Genomic DNA, 14,304 nt, shown 5'->3' with positions numbered 1-14,304 from the left:
TATTCGTCATATTTTAAGAAGGTAGAGAAAGATACCTTCTTATTTAGGGAATTAAATAAATATATATATCCTGACCAGTTAAATGTTTCCATCGTCTGATATCAAAACCTATATTTTTTCGGGAAGTGTTTCCAAAAACTACAAGTACCAGCTTGCTCGTCGTCGCGCAGCCATGGGTCACGTGACTGCTGCAGCACGCGAGCGGCGAAGACGCGGCTGTTTACAAACAAGCGCAGCTGGGTGTCCATTAGCGCCGCTCCACCGGCTAAAGGAAGCGAAGCAGCAGCATGGAGATAGAGGTTTCTCAGCCCTACTACGTGGGGGACATCGGTGAGTGTGGGACGCACAGCGGGGCTGGAGAGACGGCCGCACGTTCCGAGCCTTGACCCGGTTTAAATTCCGACGTGTGTTGCTAGCTAGCTCAGAAGTACTGGGTCAGTCACTGCGCTGCTAGCAGGTCGCCTGAGCCGTCGTCACTGGCGGAAGATCAGGTCATACTTTTATAATTCACGCTGGATATTAATCGCTCTGGAAATGTTCCGGTTCCTATGTAAATCATGTCTGGGATTGGGTATTGACTTCTGGAGGATTTACACCATAGACATAATATAAGAGTAGACCCCGCATCGACCGCTTTCGCCTATAGGCGCTGACGGGATTTGGAGGCGCCATCTTGGGGCGGTCGACAGCTCAGCTCAGTGTAATGTGTTGACCAGGCAGAATCAATTCTTATCAACTGTAACTCGTTGAATATTGAAGTAATTTTCTCGTTGTTGTTTTTTTTGTTTTTGCTTAAAACTTTAAAACTATAGCTATTATAACAAATGGTCCAGTGCGTTTAAATAATCTTAGTGGGGTTAAAAGTAATAGAATATTCTGACAGGATGTATGTATGTTTCAAAACACAGCCACTCATTCATTTTCATTTTCAGTTCATTTTCACACATATATATATATATATATATATATATATATATATATAAATACTTGGTGGTTTGCTTCAACTTTCAGTGTGCGTTTTAGATGTTTTTAGGTGGACTACCTAAATTACATATATCTTAAAACAAATTAAATAACAAATTTGATTCTGTCAATTTAAAGAAAAACTTGATTTTATATAGTGTGCGTTTATTAACTGTGTCAAGTTTCTGCATTTTTTTCCCTTATAATTGGTGCTAAATAATTTGTACTTTTTGGTAGAAGGGTGAAAATGGCTTTTTGGGTTAAAAAGGTTGGGTTAAAAAGTTTGGGTTAAAAAGGTTGCACAGTTCTTGCTTCACACATTCCAAGATCTCCAGTTCAAACAATTGCATGTCAGTACCTGTTATTTAAAGGGGACACCACCATCCGAGGTCTGGAAGAAGACCCAGACTGTGGACCCTAGTTGTTATGGTGCAGCAACAAACCCAGGTGTCGACAAAGAAAGAAGCCCCTGCTCCAACATCAGAATCTATAAGTTAATGAAATTTACAGCTGGCAAAATGATTGGTGGAAAACCAGCTTTATGATCTGACAAGACCGAGCCAGAGCTAGGTTTGAAGGACTAAAGGTAAGGCTTTCCAAGCTAAAAGCGCAGTGGTGGAACCTCGGAGCACGGTGGAGGCAGGATCATGCTGTGGTCTGCTTCAGTGCTAGTGGTGCATCGGCCAACATGTTAGAAATAAGGACTGAGTAGGACTACCCCCAAATCCTTCAACACACCTGAAATCACCAACTAAACAGTTTAAAATCTTGGAGGATAAGATAAGAAATTCCTTAATTGCCCCACAATGGGGGAAATAAAATAAAAAAAAGGAATATCAGCAGGACAGTGATCTCAAACACGCATGGATAAAGTAGGCTGACATTAAGAGCTTACACCGACTTGAGAATGTATGGACATTTTGGTGTTAAGTAGGAGTACTGTGTTTTTTTTTTGTTAGTGTAATAAGTGGTTATGTAGATGGGGCATTTTTTTTTTTTGTTTGTTTGTAATGTTAAAATGAAGCATGCTTCAATCTGTGTCTTAAGGCTGCTGGGCTGAGAGAACAGAAGTGCACAAGGCGGCGTCCCTCGGGCACGCCGCTCAGCTGCGGCGCCTCATACAAAGCGGAGCGTCGGTCAACATGGTGGCTGTGGACTCCATCACGCCGCTGCACGAGGCCTGCCTCCGTGGCCAGGCGCAGTGTGTGCAGCTACTGCTGGACGCGGGAGCCCAGGTGACCTTGGGATGGGGGGGTTACACCATATCCAGGACAGTGTTATCATTTAATTTATGACAAAAGGTATTCACACCCTTCGAACTTGTTCAAGCTCCATCACATTACAAAGAACAAACCTTAGTGAGAAGGCTGTGGCAAGGTTTAAAGCAGGGATAGAGTATAAAATGTCCCAAGATTTGAACGTCTTCCAGAGTTCTGTTTTAGCCGTCGTCTGGAAACGCCAAGGAGGATCGACCAGCTGCAGAGACCTATGGAGACATGGCTAGATCTGCATCGATCTCTAGGTCGGGTAGGAAAACCCACCGGAAGGCTCTTCAAATGCGACCTTTGCAGAAGAATGGCATAAAAGAAGCCACTATTTAGATGAGATGATCTAATCTAAATCCAGGAATAAGTGGCTCTGGTCAGATTATGCCAACATGACCTTTCTGGCCTACATGCACAACCATGTCTGTGTCAGAAAACTAACTTTAGACGTCACCCTGAACACACCGCCTCAACCGTGAAACAGGGTAGTGGTAGCGTCATGGTGTGGGGACGCTTTTCTTCAGTTGGGCCACCAAAACTGAAGAGAGTTTATAGGATGGAGCTAAATGCAGCCTAATCCTGCGAGGATTATTTAATCCTTATTCAACCAGGTAATATACAATTGGAGATTAAAACCTATTTCCCAAGGGAGAGCTGGCCATCTTGAGAATTGGACAGAGGTTGACCTTGCAGCAGGACAGTAACCCTAAACACTCAGCCAGAGCTTGCACTGCAAAAATAGAACTAAAAATAAGGAACTTTTTCTTGAAATGAGAGTATTTTTCTTTGATTTGAGCAGGTAAATAAGATTATTTGCCAATGGAATAAGATTTTTTACACTTAAAATAGGAACAATTCATCTCTATCATCTTATTTCAAGTGCAGTATGTCTAATTATCTTATTTTAAGGGTAGAATTACTCATTCCATTGGCAGATAATCTTATTTACCTGCTCAAATCAAGGAGAAATACATTCATTTTAAGAAAATTTTACTTATTTTTAGTTCTCTTTTTGCAGTGTGAGTGGAATAGTTTCATTCGGTTCCTAATTCAGTTTATTTTTATAGCAGTAATTCACAAGGCACTTCACAAAAAAAGCCAAAAATCTCCCAGATATTTTGCAACAGATCAACAGACAGTCTTAATCATTTCTTAGGGGCGTGAATATACGTAATCTACGTTGAATAAAAAACCTAATTTCACCAGGTATGAGGTCACAGTACGCGGGAAACGATAGTACCGGTCCCTGGAAATGACTGGAATGAAAATGGCTGCGGGTGGATTTTTTTATTTTCTAGTGATCAAATTGTGCGTCCCACGTTTGACCTCAGGTGGATGCCAGGAACGTGGACGGAAGCACCCCGCTGTGCGACGCCTGTTCAGCTGGTAGTTTGGAGTGCGTGAAGCTGCTGCTGGAGCGTGGCGCCATGGCCAACCCTGCCCTCACCTCCCGCACGGCCTCTCCACTTCATGAAGCCTGCATGGGAGGCAAAAATCTTCATTTGCATTCTTTACATGTATAATATTGTTTTTTTTTTGTATTAACCCAAGCGAAGGATGTTTTAAGGTGGGGTTCCCATTTTTGTCACAGGTAACTCGGACTGTGTGAAGCTGCTGATCGCCATGGGCGCTTGCCTGGAGGCATACGACCTTTACTACGGCACTCCGCTGCACGTAGCTTGTGTTAATGCGCACACGGACTGTGTTAAAGTTCTGCTTAATGCAGGTGAGTGTCACTGCAAAAGAGATTTTTTTTTTTAAATATGGATGTGGGGAAAAAAGTATAATGGGCAATATTTTGGATATTTCTAAATGTTTAGAAAAGCAAAAGTGTTTTTTTTTTTTTTAACGAGCAGACTAGAGAAATACTTTGACTTTGGTGGTCCTTTCGATTGTAGGCGCTAAAGTCAACGCCGCAAGGCTACATGAGACTCCCCTGCACCACGCAGCCAAACACACGAGAGTTGAGATGATTGAGATCCTGGTGGAGTTTGGGGCCAACATCTACGCCAGAGATCAGCACAACAGGAAGCCGGTGGACTACACCACACCTGGCTCTCCTCCTGAAGCCTGTCTGCGGTTTTATGAGAGTGAGTGTTAATCAATGATCGAGGGGCGCGTGGGAAAACAAAGCAAGTTCTAGAAATGTTTCAGTACCAGGGAATCACCAGAAGATGGCAGGCTAAGATGGGTCACCCACTGCAGACTGATGAACACAGTGTAGAAATCTCAGCTTAAGATCGAACTTAAAGCCTGTAAAATTATTAAGATGGTGTTAATTTTTGCCTCATAGTTTCACGGCATTAAGTTGAAAAGCATCTTTATTAATCCAAAATGTACTCAGGTTTATTATTGTCTGAGGGCAGTTTTTCAGCGACCTGCGGTGAGGGTCATGACTGGTGAGGCACATAATGAAGTGGGATGTACAACTATATAAATCGTATATTTTAATTTTGACCTTCATTTAACCATTTAGTTGTTTAAGACACTTTTAATTATCCTTTAATCCCAGTCAATACTTTTCAACAATACAATAGCAAGAAAAACTAAATATTTGATATAATTTCAAATTCGATCTTTTAAAATTTCTTTTTTTTTTTAGCCTATCTGTAACTCCGGTTTATATAATGTAATAAATTCGGACTTCAAAATGACATAAAATGTCACTAAAACTGCTGCAAAATGAAAATGAAAAAAATCCATGAATGCATTGTGTTTTAGTTTACGCAGCAAAATGTATTTCAAAATAAATAATGATGTAGCAGGGGTGTACAAAGTGCGGCCCGTGGGCCAATTGTGGCCCCTGGAGTGATTCTGTGCGGCCCCCGATGTCATTTCAAGAAAGGTTTGGCCCACCAGCACAGATGGTTGATGAAGATAGCAGCTTTTTTGAATAATAATAATAATAATAATAATTTTGGCCCCTTGAATACTAGAAACTAAAAAGTTCAGACATCCCTGATGTAGAGCATTATGCAATAAACGATCACAAAACCAGTCTCTGCTCATCCTTATCAATACATAACTGTCCTGTTGGATCCTAAACATTTAAATCTGTGAATCTCTGTTCAAGAAATGCCAAACTTTTGGTAATGTAAGGCCTAAGCTTCATCATGTTTGCATGCAAACTTGAAAGTAAAAACAAAAAAAATCTGATGTACAGACCAGGTGCAACCAGGACTGTCAGCAACATGAGCAAAATAGCAGGAGCAATCCTTTTAGCACGTTTCCCTTCATGAATATGCAGAACTCGTGCTGATCATCAGTACATGCAAAACACGGTGCAGTTTTATTGCATTTTTAAGTCCGAATCTAATATAAGGTGAGGCATTACATGATTTACCTTTATTCGTGTAAAAAGGTAATGCGCCTATCCTCCACGAATATCTCTATTACTAGGCTGCAAAAATTGTCCTTGTTTGCCTTCGTCTTTAAAAGTCTGGCTGCTTCATGGAAACAATCACCAAGGAGATTCATCCTGGACTGCTCCTGTCCCAAATGGCTGTTTTCAGTCTTTTTAAGTGCGTGAAAAAAATAAATGGAAATGAAATATGAAAATAAAAGGCATGTAAAGCAGACAAGGGTGTTGTCTTGTAATACATCCAGTCTTTTCAGGTGTAGCCCTCCGATTGAAAACAGTAGGCAACCTTCCTCTCACTTGTTTGAAGCAGATCTTTGCGGTCTGGAGCTCGCTGCCATCCTTTAATACATCTTGTTTCCACTGAAGGTCCAGTTTAGAAAAATCCGTTACTTTAGAGATGTTAGATCTTCAATTTTGTGGGAACAAATTTAAACGAGTGTATTGTTAAACATTTTGGTGCGATTACCCATACACAGCGCCGTCAGAGTGGAGGCATAGATCCTTACTGCCTCACCTCATTCTTCCATGTAATTTGAACAAGGAACGCATAAATTCAGAGCTTTTTGAAAAATGTTGAACTCATTCTAAAAATAAATACATTTATAGAACAGTCATGTGGACAAATATATTTTTACCTGAGCAGTGTTAGTATTTTACTTGTCATGATGACGGGTGAGGCATTGCCTCGCCTGCTTCCCCTGAGTGCACGTCACTGTTAAGCATAGCTTAATACTTTCCTTAATTCTAAGGTTTACATTTTCTATTTGTTTTAAAAAAGTTAAATACAGCAATGGCCTAAAAAAACACAAGCTAAAATACAGAATGAGTGTGTGAAAACTAGCTGAATCGCTAACAGCCTGCTAATTCAAGCAAATTAGAATACTCCATGTTAACACAATATCAGGAGGTAAAAATGAGGAATTACCTTGTTTAGAAGCAGATTAAATTTAAGTGTTGTTGCTCATCAACATGGGGACGGCATTTGGGTCCATCATTCTCTAACAAGAAAGAGGATTAACAAGTGGGACCCATTTAGCGCAGCTCTGAAATCTGTGTAGCCGCTTTTTATCTTTTGTGTTCGTGCTGTAAACTCATGAAGCTTTCCCTTCTTCTTCTTTTTACTCTGGCCGTAGCCACTCCATTGACTCTGCAGCAGCTCAGCAGGTTGGCAGTGAGGAGGAAGTTGGGAACCACGGCTCTGAACGTCATAGCTCAACTCGACATGCCAAAGCTAATCATCAGCTACCTCTGCTATCAGTGACTGTCACACCGGCTTCAAGAGTGGGTGCCAGTTCAAACTACTGTCTAGAAAGCAGCAAAGATGTAATCGTACACTGACAAACACGGTGCCAATCATCACATCAACAATTTCTTCTGTCCAATACTGCACTTTGTTATTGTGTGAATGCTCTAAGCGTAATGCTAATATAACCATGTTAGTTAATGATAGCATTTTAGCAAAAGATGGCCTACGTGGTGCAGTTAGCTAAAATTAACTAACTCTTTGCTAGCAGCATTAGGTGGTAACAGATGCTGTTAGAGTAGCATATTGTTAGTTAATGTTAGCTAGCTAATGTACTAAAATTACCATATTAGCTAATGTTTGAATTTTCCCAATGGAAGTATGTAAGCTGCTCTTGTCATTGTGGCGGTCATCCATGCTAAAGTTAGCATCTTAACTGACCATAGCATTATAGCTAACGCTGGTACATGCTATTACAGTTTTTCTCTGTCGCTTTGTTTCTCAAATCCTCCTGGACATTTGCAGAACAGTAACTGCATTTCTCAAAATAATTCGTACAAATAGAGGATACCACGGAATAACAGCAAAAGCCTGTCTCATGCTCAAAATTGCCTTTCCAAATTAAATTCTCAAATATATTTGTCAATGAACATGTCTGTGCCAACAGAAGGAGAACTCCTTCTGTCATTGTGTACGGATAAGACAGTCAAATTGCTTAGTCTTGTTAGTATAACAGTGTACTCTGGAGGGATGTAAACTATGGCTAAAGTATTCGCGACATTTATTGTAAATTATTAGTTACACCTTGGTATATGTGGGAGATTGATTGCAAGAAACTGGGCAAGATTCACATGTATGCTATTGCCTTTTTGTACTGTAATTTGTTGACAGACCATTTCATTGTGATACAGAAAGAAACACTGTCCATGCAGTTCTACAGGAATTACAGTGCAGTCTTCCTACACCTCCTGACGTTCCCGTCTATTAGGCTACAGTTCTCATCCCCGTCAAAACGGAGATCTTCTCTTGCAAGAGAGTGTGGAAAGAAGTTTTTGGAGTGTCTTATCCAACCTCTGCCAGCATCTTCTGTGATGTCGTCATACACCACATCCATGGTGGCAATCATATACTTTTCATCTCCTTGCTGAAAGAAATTCCTCTTGATGTTGGAGCAATGGAAACTTACACTGTCCCAAATCATCACATATTTTGGCAAGTCATCTCTAATCAGACCCCTCCGTTGTTCAGGGATTAGATCCCTGTGCAGAATGTCCTAAAAGGTGACAAGGCACTCAGAATGTGTTAGCACACTGTTCTCAAAGATGGCAGTCCCCATGCCGCTTGTTATGTTCCCACCCCGTTGGCCTGGCGCATCAGCTGCGACTCTGTGGCCAATGATATTTCAACCACGCCTTCTGTGTTATGGCAAGTTGGAGCCAGCCTCATCCATGGAGATGAAGTTGTGCAGTGGTTCCAGAAGACACTAAATGAGTCTCATTTAATTACATTTTAAAATTTTAAATTTGGTCAAGACATTTTGCATCAAATGTATGCAGCACATATTGCATCTTCTTTTCAACAGCCTTAGCAAATACGTGAAGGTCACACTTTACCATATATCACTAAACGACGTACAGTTACTGCATGCTCATACATGTTTTACCTTTACATACTGGACGGACAGTTGCTTCACCCTTTCACAGTTTCTTTTAAATAGAACAGTGTACAGCTGTTTCATATTAATTTGTTGTTTTTTCAGTGGTCAGTGGTTCAGATGCTTACTGTTTGGATGTTGCCAAAGATGCTGCTTGTCTTTTTTAATGGCACTCTTTATCTCTCTTAGTCTTATGGCATTGTTTTCTACAAGCACGGTGCAAATAGCCTCCTGTTCAGGTGTGGAACAGGACTGTCTTCCTCTGTTTTGGCTCCTATCTCCTCTGCCTCTCTTTTCTCCTTGAGACTGTTCAACAGAGACTACTCAACACTTTGATGCATTATTACATGAGGAATTGATAATGTAGGAGACAGCAGACAATTGTACGTAATCATTGGCATGGATTTACCGAAGCATTTGTAGCTGGTTCAAAGAAATGACAAAGTGCTTTTTTTGGTATGCACAACTGACACAATGATTTGAAGATTAATCAGTTTAGAGAATTTTAATCTGGATCTGAGAAATGTACCAAAGCGCTTGGGAAAAACTGTAACAGTAGCTAGTCCTACCTACTTTTAGCTGAAGTACTACTATTAGCATGCTAAACTACATTTACGTGTTGGTTTTCTCCTCAAGCTCAGATTTTTAACTTCTTCTGGATGTACTACCAGTTGCTTCTCTGACAGGTTTAACCTTGAAGTAGGTAGTTTTTCTACTATGTCGCTGATGCTCCTTCTGCTCTAAAACCGCTTTTAACAGATCAGCTTTAAAAAGGTCGCCTGCTTTGATTGAGCTTCTGCTAGGTCATTTGTGTGTACAGTAGTTCATCGATTTGTTTGCTTAAAGCAGTTTGCACTTTTCACGCTAGGTTCTGTCAGTTTGTACTATTTAACAAGTGTTTCTACTTTAGCCCCGTTATTTGTGTGTTTCAACTAGAGATGCACCTGTCCGATACCCGGATCAGATATTGGCTCCGATATCGACTAATTACCTGGATCGAATATTGGATGAATGACACCGATCCGCCATTCCGATCCAGTTCTTTTCTTTCTTTCTTTTTTTTTTTTAATTAATATCATACACAGCAATACATTTATGATGATCTAGTTACTTCAATTCTATGTTTGCAACTCTGGTTATGTCGTCACGCAGAGAACACACAGCAGCTAGTCATGAGCAAACAGAGCAAGATGAAGCAAGTGCCGGACCGAGCCAAGTCTGCTATTTGGAAACATTTGAAACTTGATACGCCAACAAGTCCGACTGTAGCATGCAATATCTGCAACGTGAAAACTGCGATGGGTGGTGATAAAGTTGGTAAATTCAACACCACAAACACGGCAAGGTAAAGAGTTCATTCATTCAACAGTAGTATCAGATCGATATCGGGTATCGGCCAATACGCTCAGCTCAGGTATCGGATTGGAAAAAACTGGATCGGTGCAACTCTAGTTTCTACCCTAATTTTCAACAGATTTCTTCTACAGTTCTTGCTTTTCTAATATTTCTGCCGCTTTGTACTTTCCAAGCGTTTCTGCTTCAGTTCAGCACTGAGCTTTTACACTGCATTTACACAGTAAATGCATTTTTGGGGATTTGGATATGAAATTGAAGGTTTTGTGCAGAGAAGATTTACATTCGTACGTCTCTTCTTAAATGAAGTTAAATGCACATTAGCAATATGTCTTAAGTCATGTTTTCTGTTTGTTATGCAGATGCTGTAGTAGTCATTATGTATGAGCAATTTCCAAAAGGGATCGTGTTAGTTTGAGAACTCAACTTAAATATCTGAAAGAGACAAGTACGCTTTCTAATTATTTATAATTGCACTTAGGTCAGCTCCCCACATGGCAGGAAAAAGTCCTTTAAAAAAAGACTGTTTCCTGGAACTTTACCCATATGTTTTCTCTTTTGCATTTAAAACTGTTTTAGGAAACCATTATTTAGATTAAATCTGTTTGCAGTATTAAAAACATCCCTTATATTAAAATATAAGGGATGTTTCTTGACCATCTTTGCATAATGCAGAGGTAGGCAGCATTTATATTGAGCAACCTCTACCTAAAAGGAAATGTTAGGCCTCAATACATTTTTGTCACTTTGTTTTTGAAAAATGTTTATAGTTTTTGCCAGAGGAATTTAAAATGTTTGAATGTCATCTCTAATGGCAATATTTAAAGGATTTTAGGGTCTTTAATCCAGTGATCGTAGTATATCAAAATATCAGTGAGATTAATTCACCACAACTTTTGGTATTTTATATCATTACCAGATTGCTTTAAAACACGGTCTGTATACATAATTCTAGCACTTTTTAATCCAGTAATCAGTATGAAATTGAATGCTGGGAAATAAGTAATTTTAACATTGGAAAAAGAATGTTAAGATGTCAGACGTAATGGTCAGCCTCTAGGCCACATCTCACAAAACTTAACTTAGTTATTGTGGCTTATAGCTAATGAAAATCCAAAATTCTGTCTTTCAGAAAATGTCTGTATTGTGTAAGACTAATAAATATTATTTGTTTTTAATATAGAGTTGTGGAGTTCCTGAAAATATGTTCATGTACTGAACAGCATTTGGACCCAATGCTTTGTAGGGACTTCTTTTTGGAGGAGCTACAGGAACATCTCAAAAGATGTGAATATTGTGCAAATGTTTACTATATTTTGTCATTCATTTTACAAAGTAAAATTTGTAAAGTTTCATTAAACATAGAGTGGAATGCTTTATTTTAAGCCTTCATTTTTGTAAATTTGAAAACCCCAAATTCAGTGTATCAAAAAATTTAATATTATGCAAGATCAATTAAAAAAGGATATTTTAAACTGAAATATCATAAAAGTATGTTCTTTTCTATTCACTCAATACTTGGTTGGGCCTCCTTTTGGAAGAATTACTGCAACAATGGAGGCAATCAGCCTGTGGTTCTGCTGAAGTGTTCAGGAGGTCCAGGTTGCTTTGATAGTGTGAAGGAAGAGGATGGAAAGGTACAGAAAAATCTCTTCTAAAAATATATATTATCAAAGACAACTCAGCCAAAGACTCCAGACCCAGCGGACCAAAGAGATCCATTTAGCGTACGGGAAATCATACACAACATCTTATGTCCAACAACGGAATACAAAAAGGCACAAATGATTGGAAACAGTTGTGTATGTGAAACATTTTGACCAATCACAGGCCAGTCTGTGTCTGGCGTCAGTCCGCTGGCTTGATTAGTTGTTTATCGGGTAGTCTACAGATATGTAGAAATCATAACAGTTATGTTGGTTAAAGCGACCTAAAAGGAAGCATATTATCTATCAACCATAATAGCGCTGTCTTTGAGCAGTTTTAAAAGAACATTAAACCTCTGTAAGCTTTTACAATAACATCCCTTCTATTCACCTACAATAGCAGCCTTCGGTTCATCTGCACCGTTGGGTCTGGTGTCTCTCATCTTCCTCTTGGCAATACTCCATCGGGTTCAGGTCTTGCCAGTTTGCTGGCCCATCACCATGGTTAGCTAAAGGAAGTATAACGGGTTCTAAAATGACCTGATTGTTGGCTGTGGACTCCAGAAAATCCAGTGGACCAAAACCAGCGGATGATGACATCGCAAATCACCGACTCTGGAAACGTTACACTGGAGTTCAAGGAATGCGGATTCTGGTTCTCTCCACTCTTCCCTCAGACACTGGGACCTTGATTTCCAAATTAAATGCAAACCTTATTCTGGAAATAAGGTACTTTGCACCACTGAGTAACTGTCTGGTTCTGTTTCTCCTCAGCCCAGGTAAGATGCTGGTAGCCCGTGTGTTTGATTCAACTGTGTGTGGTTGTTCTTGTGGTGAGTCCAGCCCCTGTTCGCTCCTTGTGAAACTTACCCAAGTTCTTGAATGGATTTTGCTTAACAAACCTCTCAAGGCTGTGGTTATCCCTGTAACTAGTGCAGCTTTTTCTACCACACTTTCTCCTTCCACTCAGTTTTCAAAATGCTTGGATGCAGCACTGTGTAAACAACCGGCTTCTTCAGCAATGACCTTTTGTGGTTTCCCCTCCTTGTGGAGAGAGTCAATGACTCTGATGTTACAATTTGTTGAAATGTATCTGTTATAGTAACATAATGTCCTGCAGTGGATGAACAAAGCATTGCTGGAGTCAACAGCTCAGAACATTTGAATATTGTGAATTTCTAAAAAATGTGGGTTCGGTGTCATTTTCTGTCAGCCATTCACACTCATTCGAGGCAAAAGAAAAAACATTCTCTTTGAACGTGGTCGGTTTGCTTGCCTGCATAAGTAAGGCCTCTTGCAGCGAGCCATTGCTGCTGAGGTTGGACGCAGAAAGACTGTCATTTTCAATTTCTTAAAAGATCCTGAGGGTTATGGAAATAAAATGTCAAGCGGTAGACCCAAAAGAATTTCACCGGCCCTGAGCCGGAGGAATTGGCTGTCCGTCAAGACACGAGACGATCCTCGGTCCAAAGTAAGCTTGTCACTGGTGCCAACTGCAGTCCCATAATCATCAGACGGCATCTGCGAATGAAGGGTTTTAGGAACCAAAAACATCTTCAAAGGCCTCTTCTCCTTCAACGCCACAAATTGCCTGTTTGGAGTGTGCACCAAACATGGGACATTACAAGGTGGAAGAAAGTTTTATTCTCTGATGAGAAAAAAAAATTTAACCCTGACAGTCCTGGTGGTTAAGTTCCAACGTTGCTGGTATGACAAGGAGATCCCACCTGAGATGTTTTCTACACAACACAGCGGAGGTGGTGCCATCATGAACTGTTTTTTTCTTTTTTTGTTCTTCAATAGAACAATGGAGCTTCAGGTTGGCAAGAGGCATCAAAGGGCTGCTGGCGATGTGGGGATGTTTTGGGGGGCATCCCTCATGACCATTGTCTGTGTGGTAATGTCTTGGTTTTCAACAGGATTATGCTGCAATTCACAATACCCGCCTGACAAAGGACTTCTTCCAGAGAAATAGCATCTCTCTTTTGGACCACCGTGAGTTCCCCTGATCTAAATTGGATTCAAAACGTTTGGGGTTGGATGGCAATGGGAAGTTTACAGCGGATGCCCTCCATGAAGCCATCTTCACCACTGGTAGCAGCATCCTCCTCCTGGAAACACAAGCAAAGTGCTCCTTTAAGTTTGTACCTTGTTGGAAGCATGCCTTGGTTATTAGAAAGGGTATAAATAATTTTCTACTGTCATTGTTTTAAATAAAATAAATCTAAAAACATAAATTTTTTTTAAATTGATCAGTTCAGACTTATCTTTTCAGAGATGCTTGTTTTATTTTCTACCAGAAACAAACGATTTGATCGGATGAAAATTATTTACAATGGTTACAATGGAATGGTTGTGGACTTAACTGGGGTGACTGTGCAATGCTTGATGGGTTGAGTAGTTGTCTGGTAATAAAAGGTTGTGGGTTCAATTCCAGCTTCCCCTTGCCATATGTCAATGTGCCCCTGGGCAAGGCACTTTAACCCAAGTTGCCTACCGAGCTGCATCTCAGTGTATGAATTAGTTAGTGAGAGCAATTGTGTGAATGTGACTATAGTGTACAGCACTTTGGGTGGTCAGCGCTATATAACTTCAGTCCATTTACTTTAACTCATTAACTTTACCTCCACTAACTAGACATACAAGCTGAAACTCCCCTAGGAGTCAGACTTAGCAGAATTTTTGTTGACATTCATGCCACCCTCCAATAGAAGGGTGGCCCAAAGTAAAAACCCCATTGCGTAGATCTATAAATAAAAAATAAGTAAAATAGAATTAAGTGAGCAGGTGCATTTTATTTAAAACGAATAAAAGTGCAT

General features: G+C 40.1%; 1 protein-coding gene across 1 annotated transcript; it reads left to right on the top strand.

Moving 5' to 3' along the window:
• Window positions 1–180: 180 nt before the first annotated feature.
• LOC105929833 (ankyrin repeat and SOCS box protein 13) lies at window positions 181–11,199 on the top strand. The gene is made up of 6 exons (XM_012867750.3): window positions 181–330; window positions 2,011–2,198; window positions 3,560–3,716; window positions 3,820–3,954; window positions 4,127–4,318; window positions 6,723–11,199. The coding sequence occupies exons 1-6, from the start codon at window positions 288–290 to the stop codon at window positions 6,848–6,850; spliced, it is 843 nt and encodes a 280-aa protein (XP_012723204.2). The 5' UTR covers window positions 181–287; the 3' UTR covers window positions 6,851–11,199.
• The last annotated feature ends 3,105 nt before the right edge of the window (window positions 11,200–14,304 follow it).

This window comes from Fundulus heteroclitus, chromosome 17 (assembly GCF_011125445.2).
Source record: "Fundulus heteroclitus isolate FHET01 chromosome 17, MU-UCD_Fhet_4.1, whole genome shotgun sequence".
Lineage (NCBI taxonomy): Eukaryota > Metazoa > Chordata > Actinopteri > Cyprinodontiformes > Fundulidae > Fundulus > Fundulus heteroclitus.
Note: the sequence above shows the minus strand (reverse complement) of the source record. Positions and strands in the feature narration are given on the sequence as shown.

Bases quoted from the DNA above. Each gene is read 5' to 3' on its own strand.
- LOC105929833 (XM_012867750.3), top strand. From the start codon at position 288: ATGGAGATAGAGGTTTCTCAGCCCTACTACGTGGGGGACATCG. The intron at 331-2,010 runs GTGAGTGTGGGA...CTGTGTCTTAAG, and splicing joins CTACTACGTGGGGGACATCG to GCTGCTGGGCTGAGAGAACA. The intron at 4,319-6,722 runs GTGAGTGTTAAT...CTCTGGCCGTAG, and splicing joins CTGTCTGCGGTTTTATGAGA to CCACTCCATTGACTCTGCAG.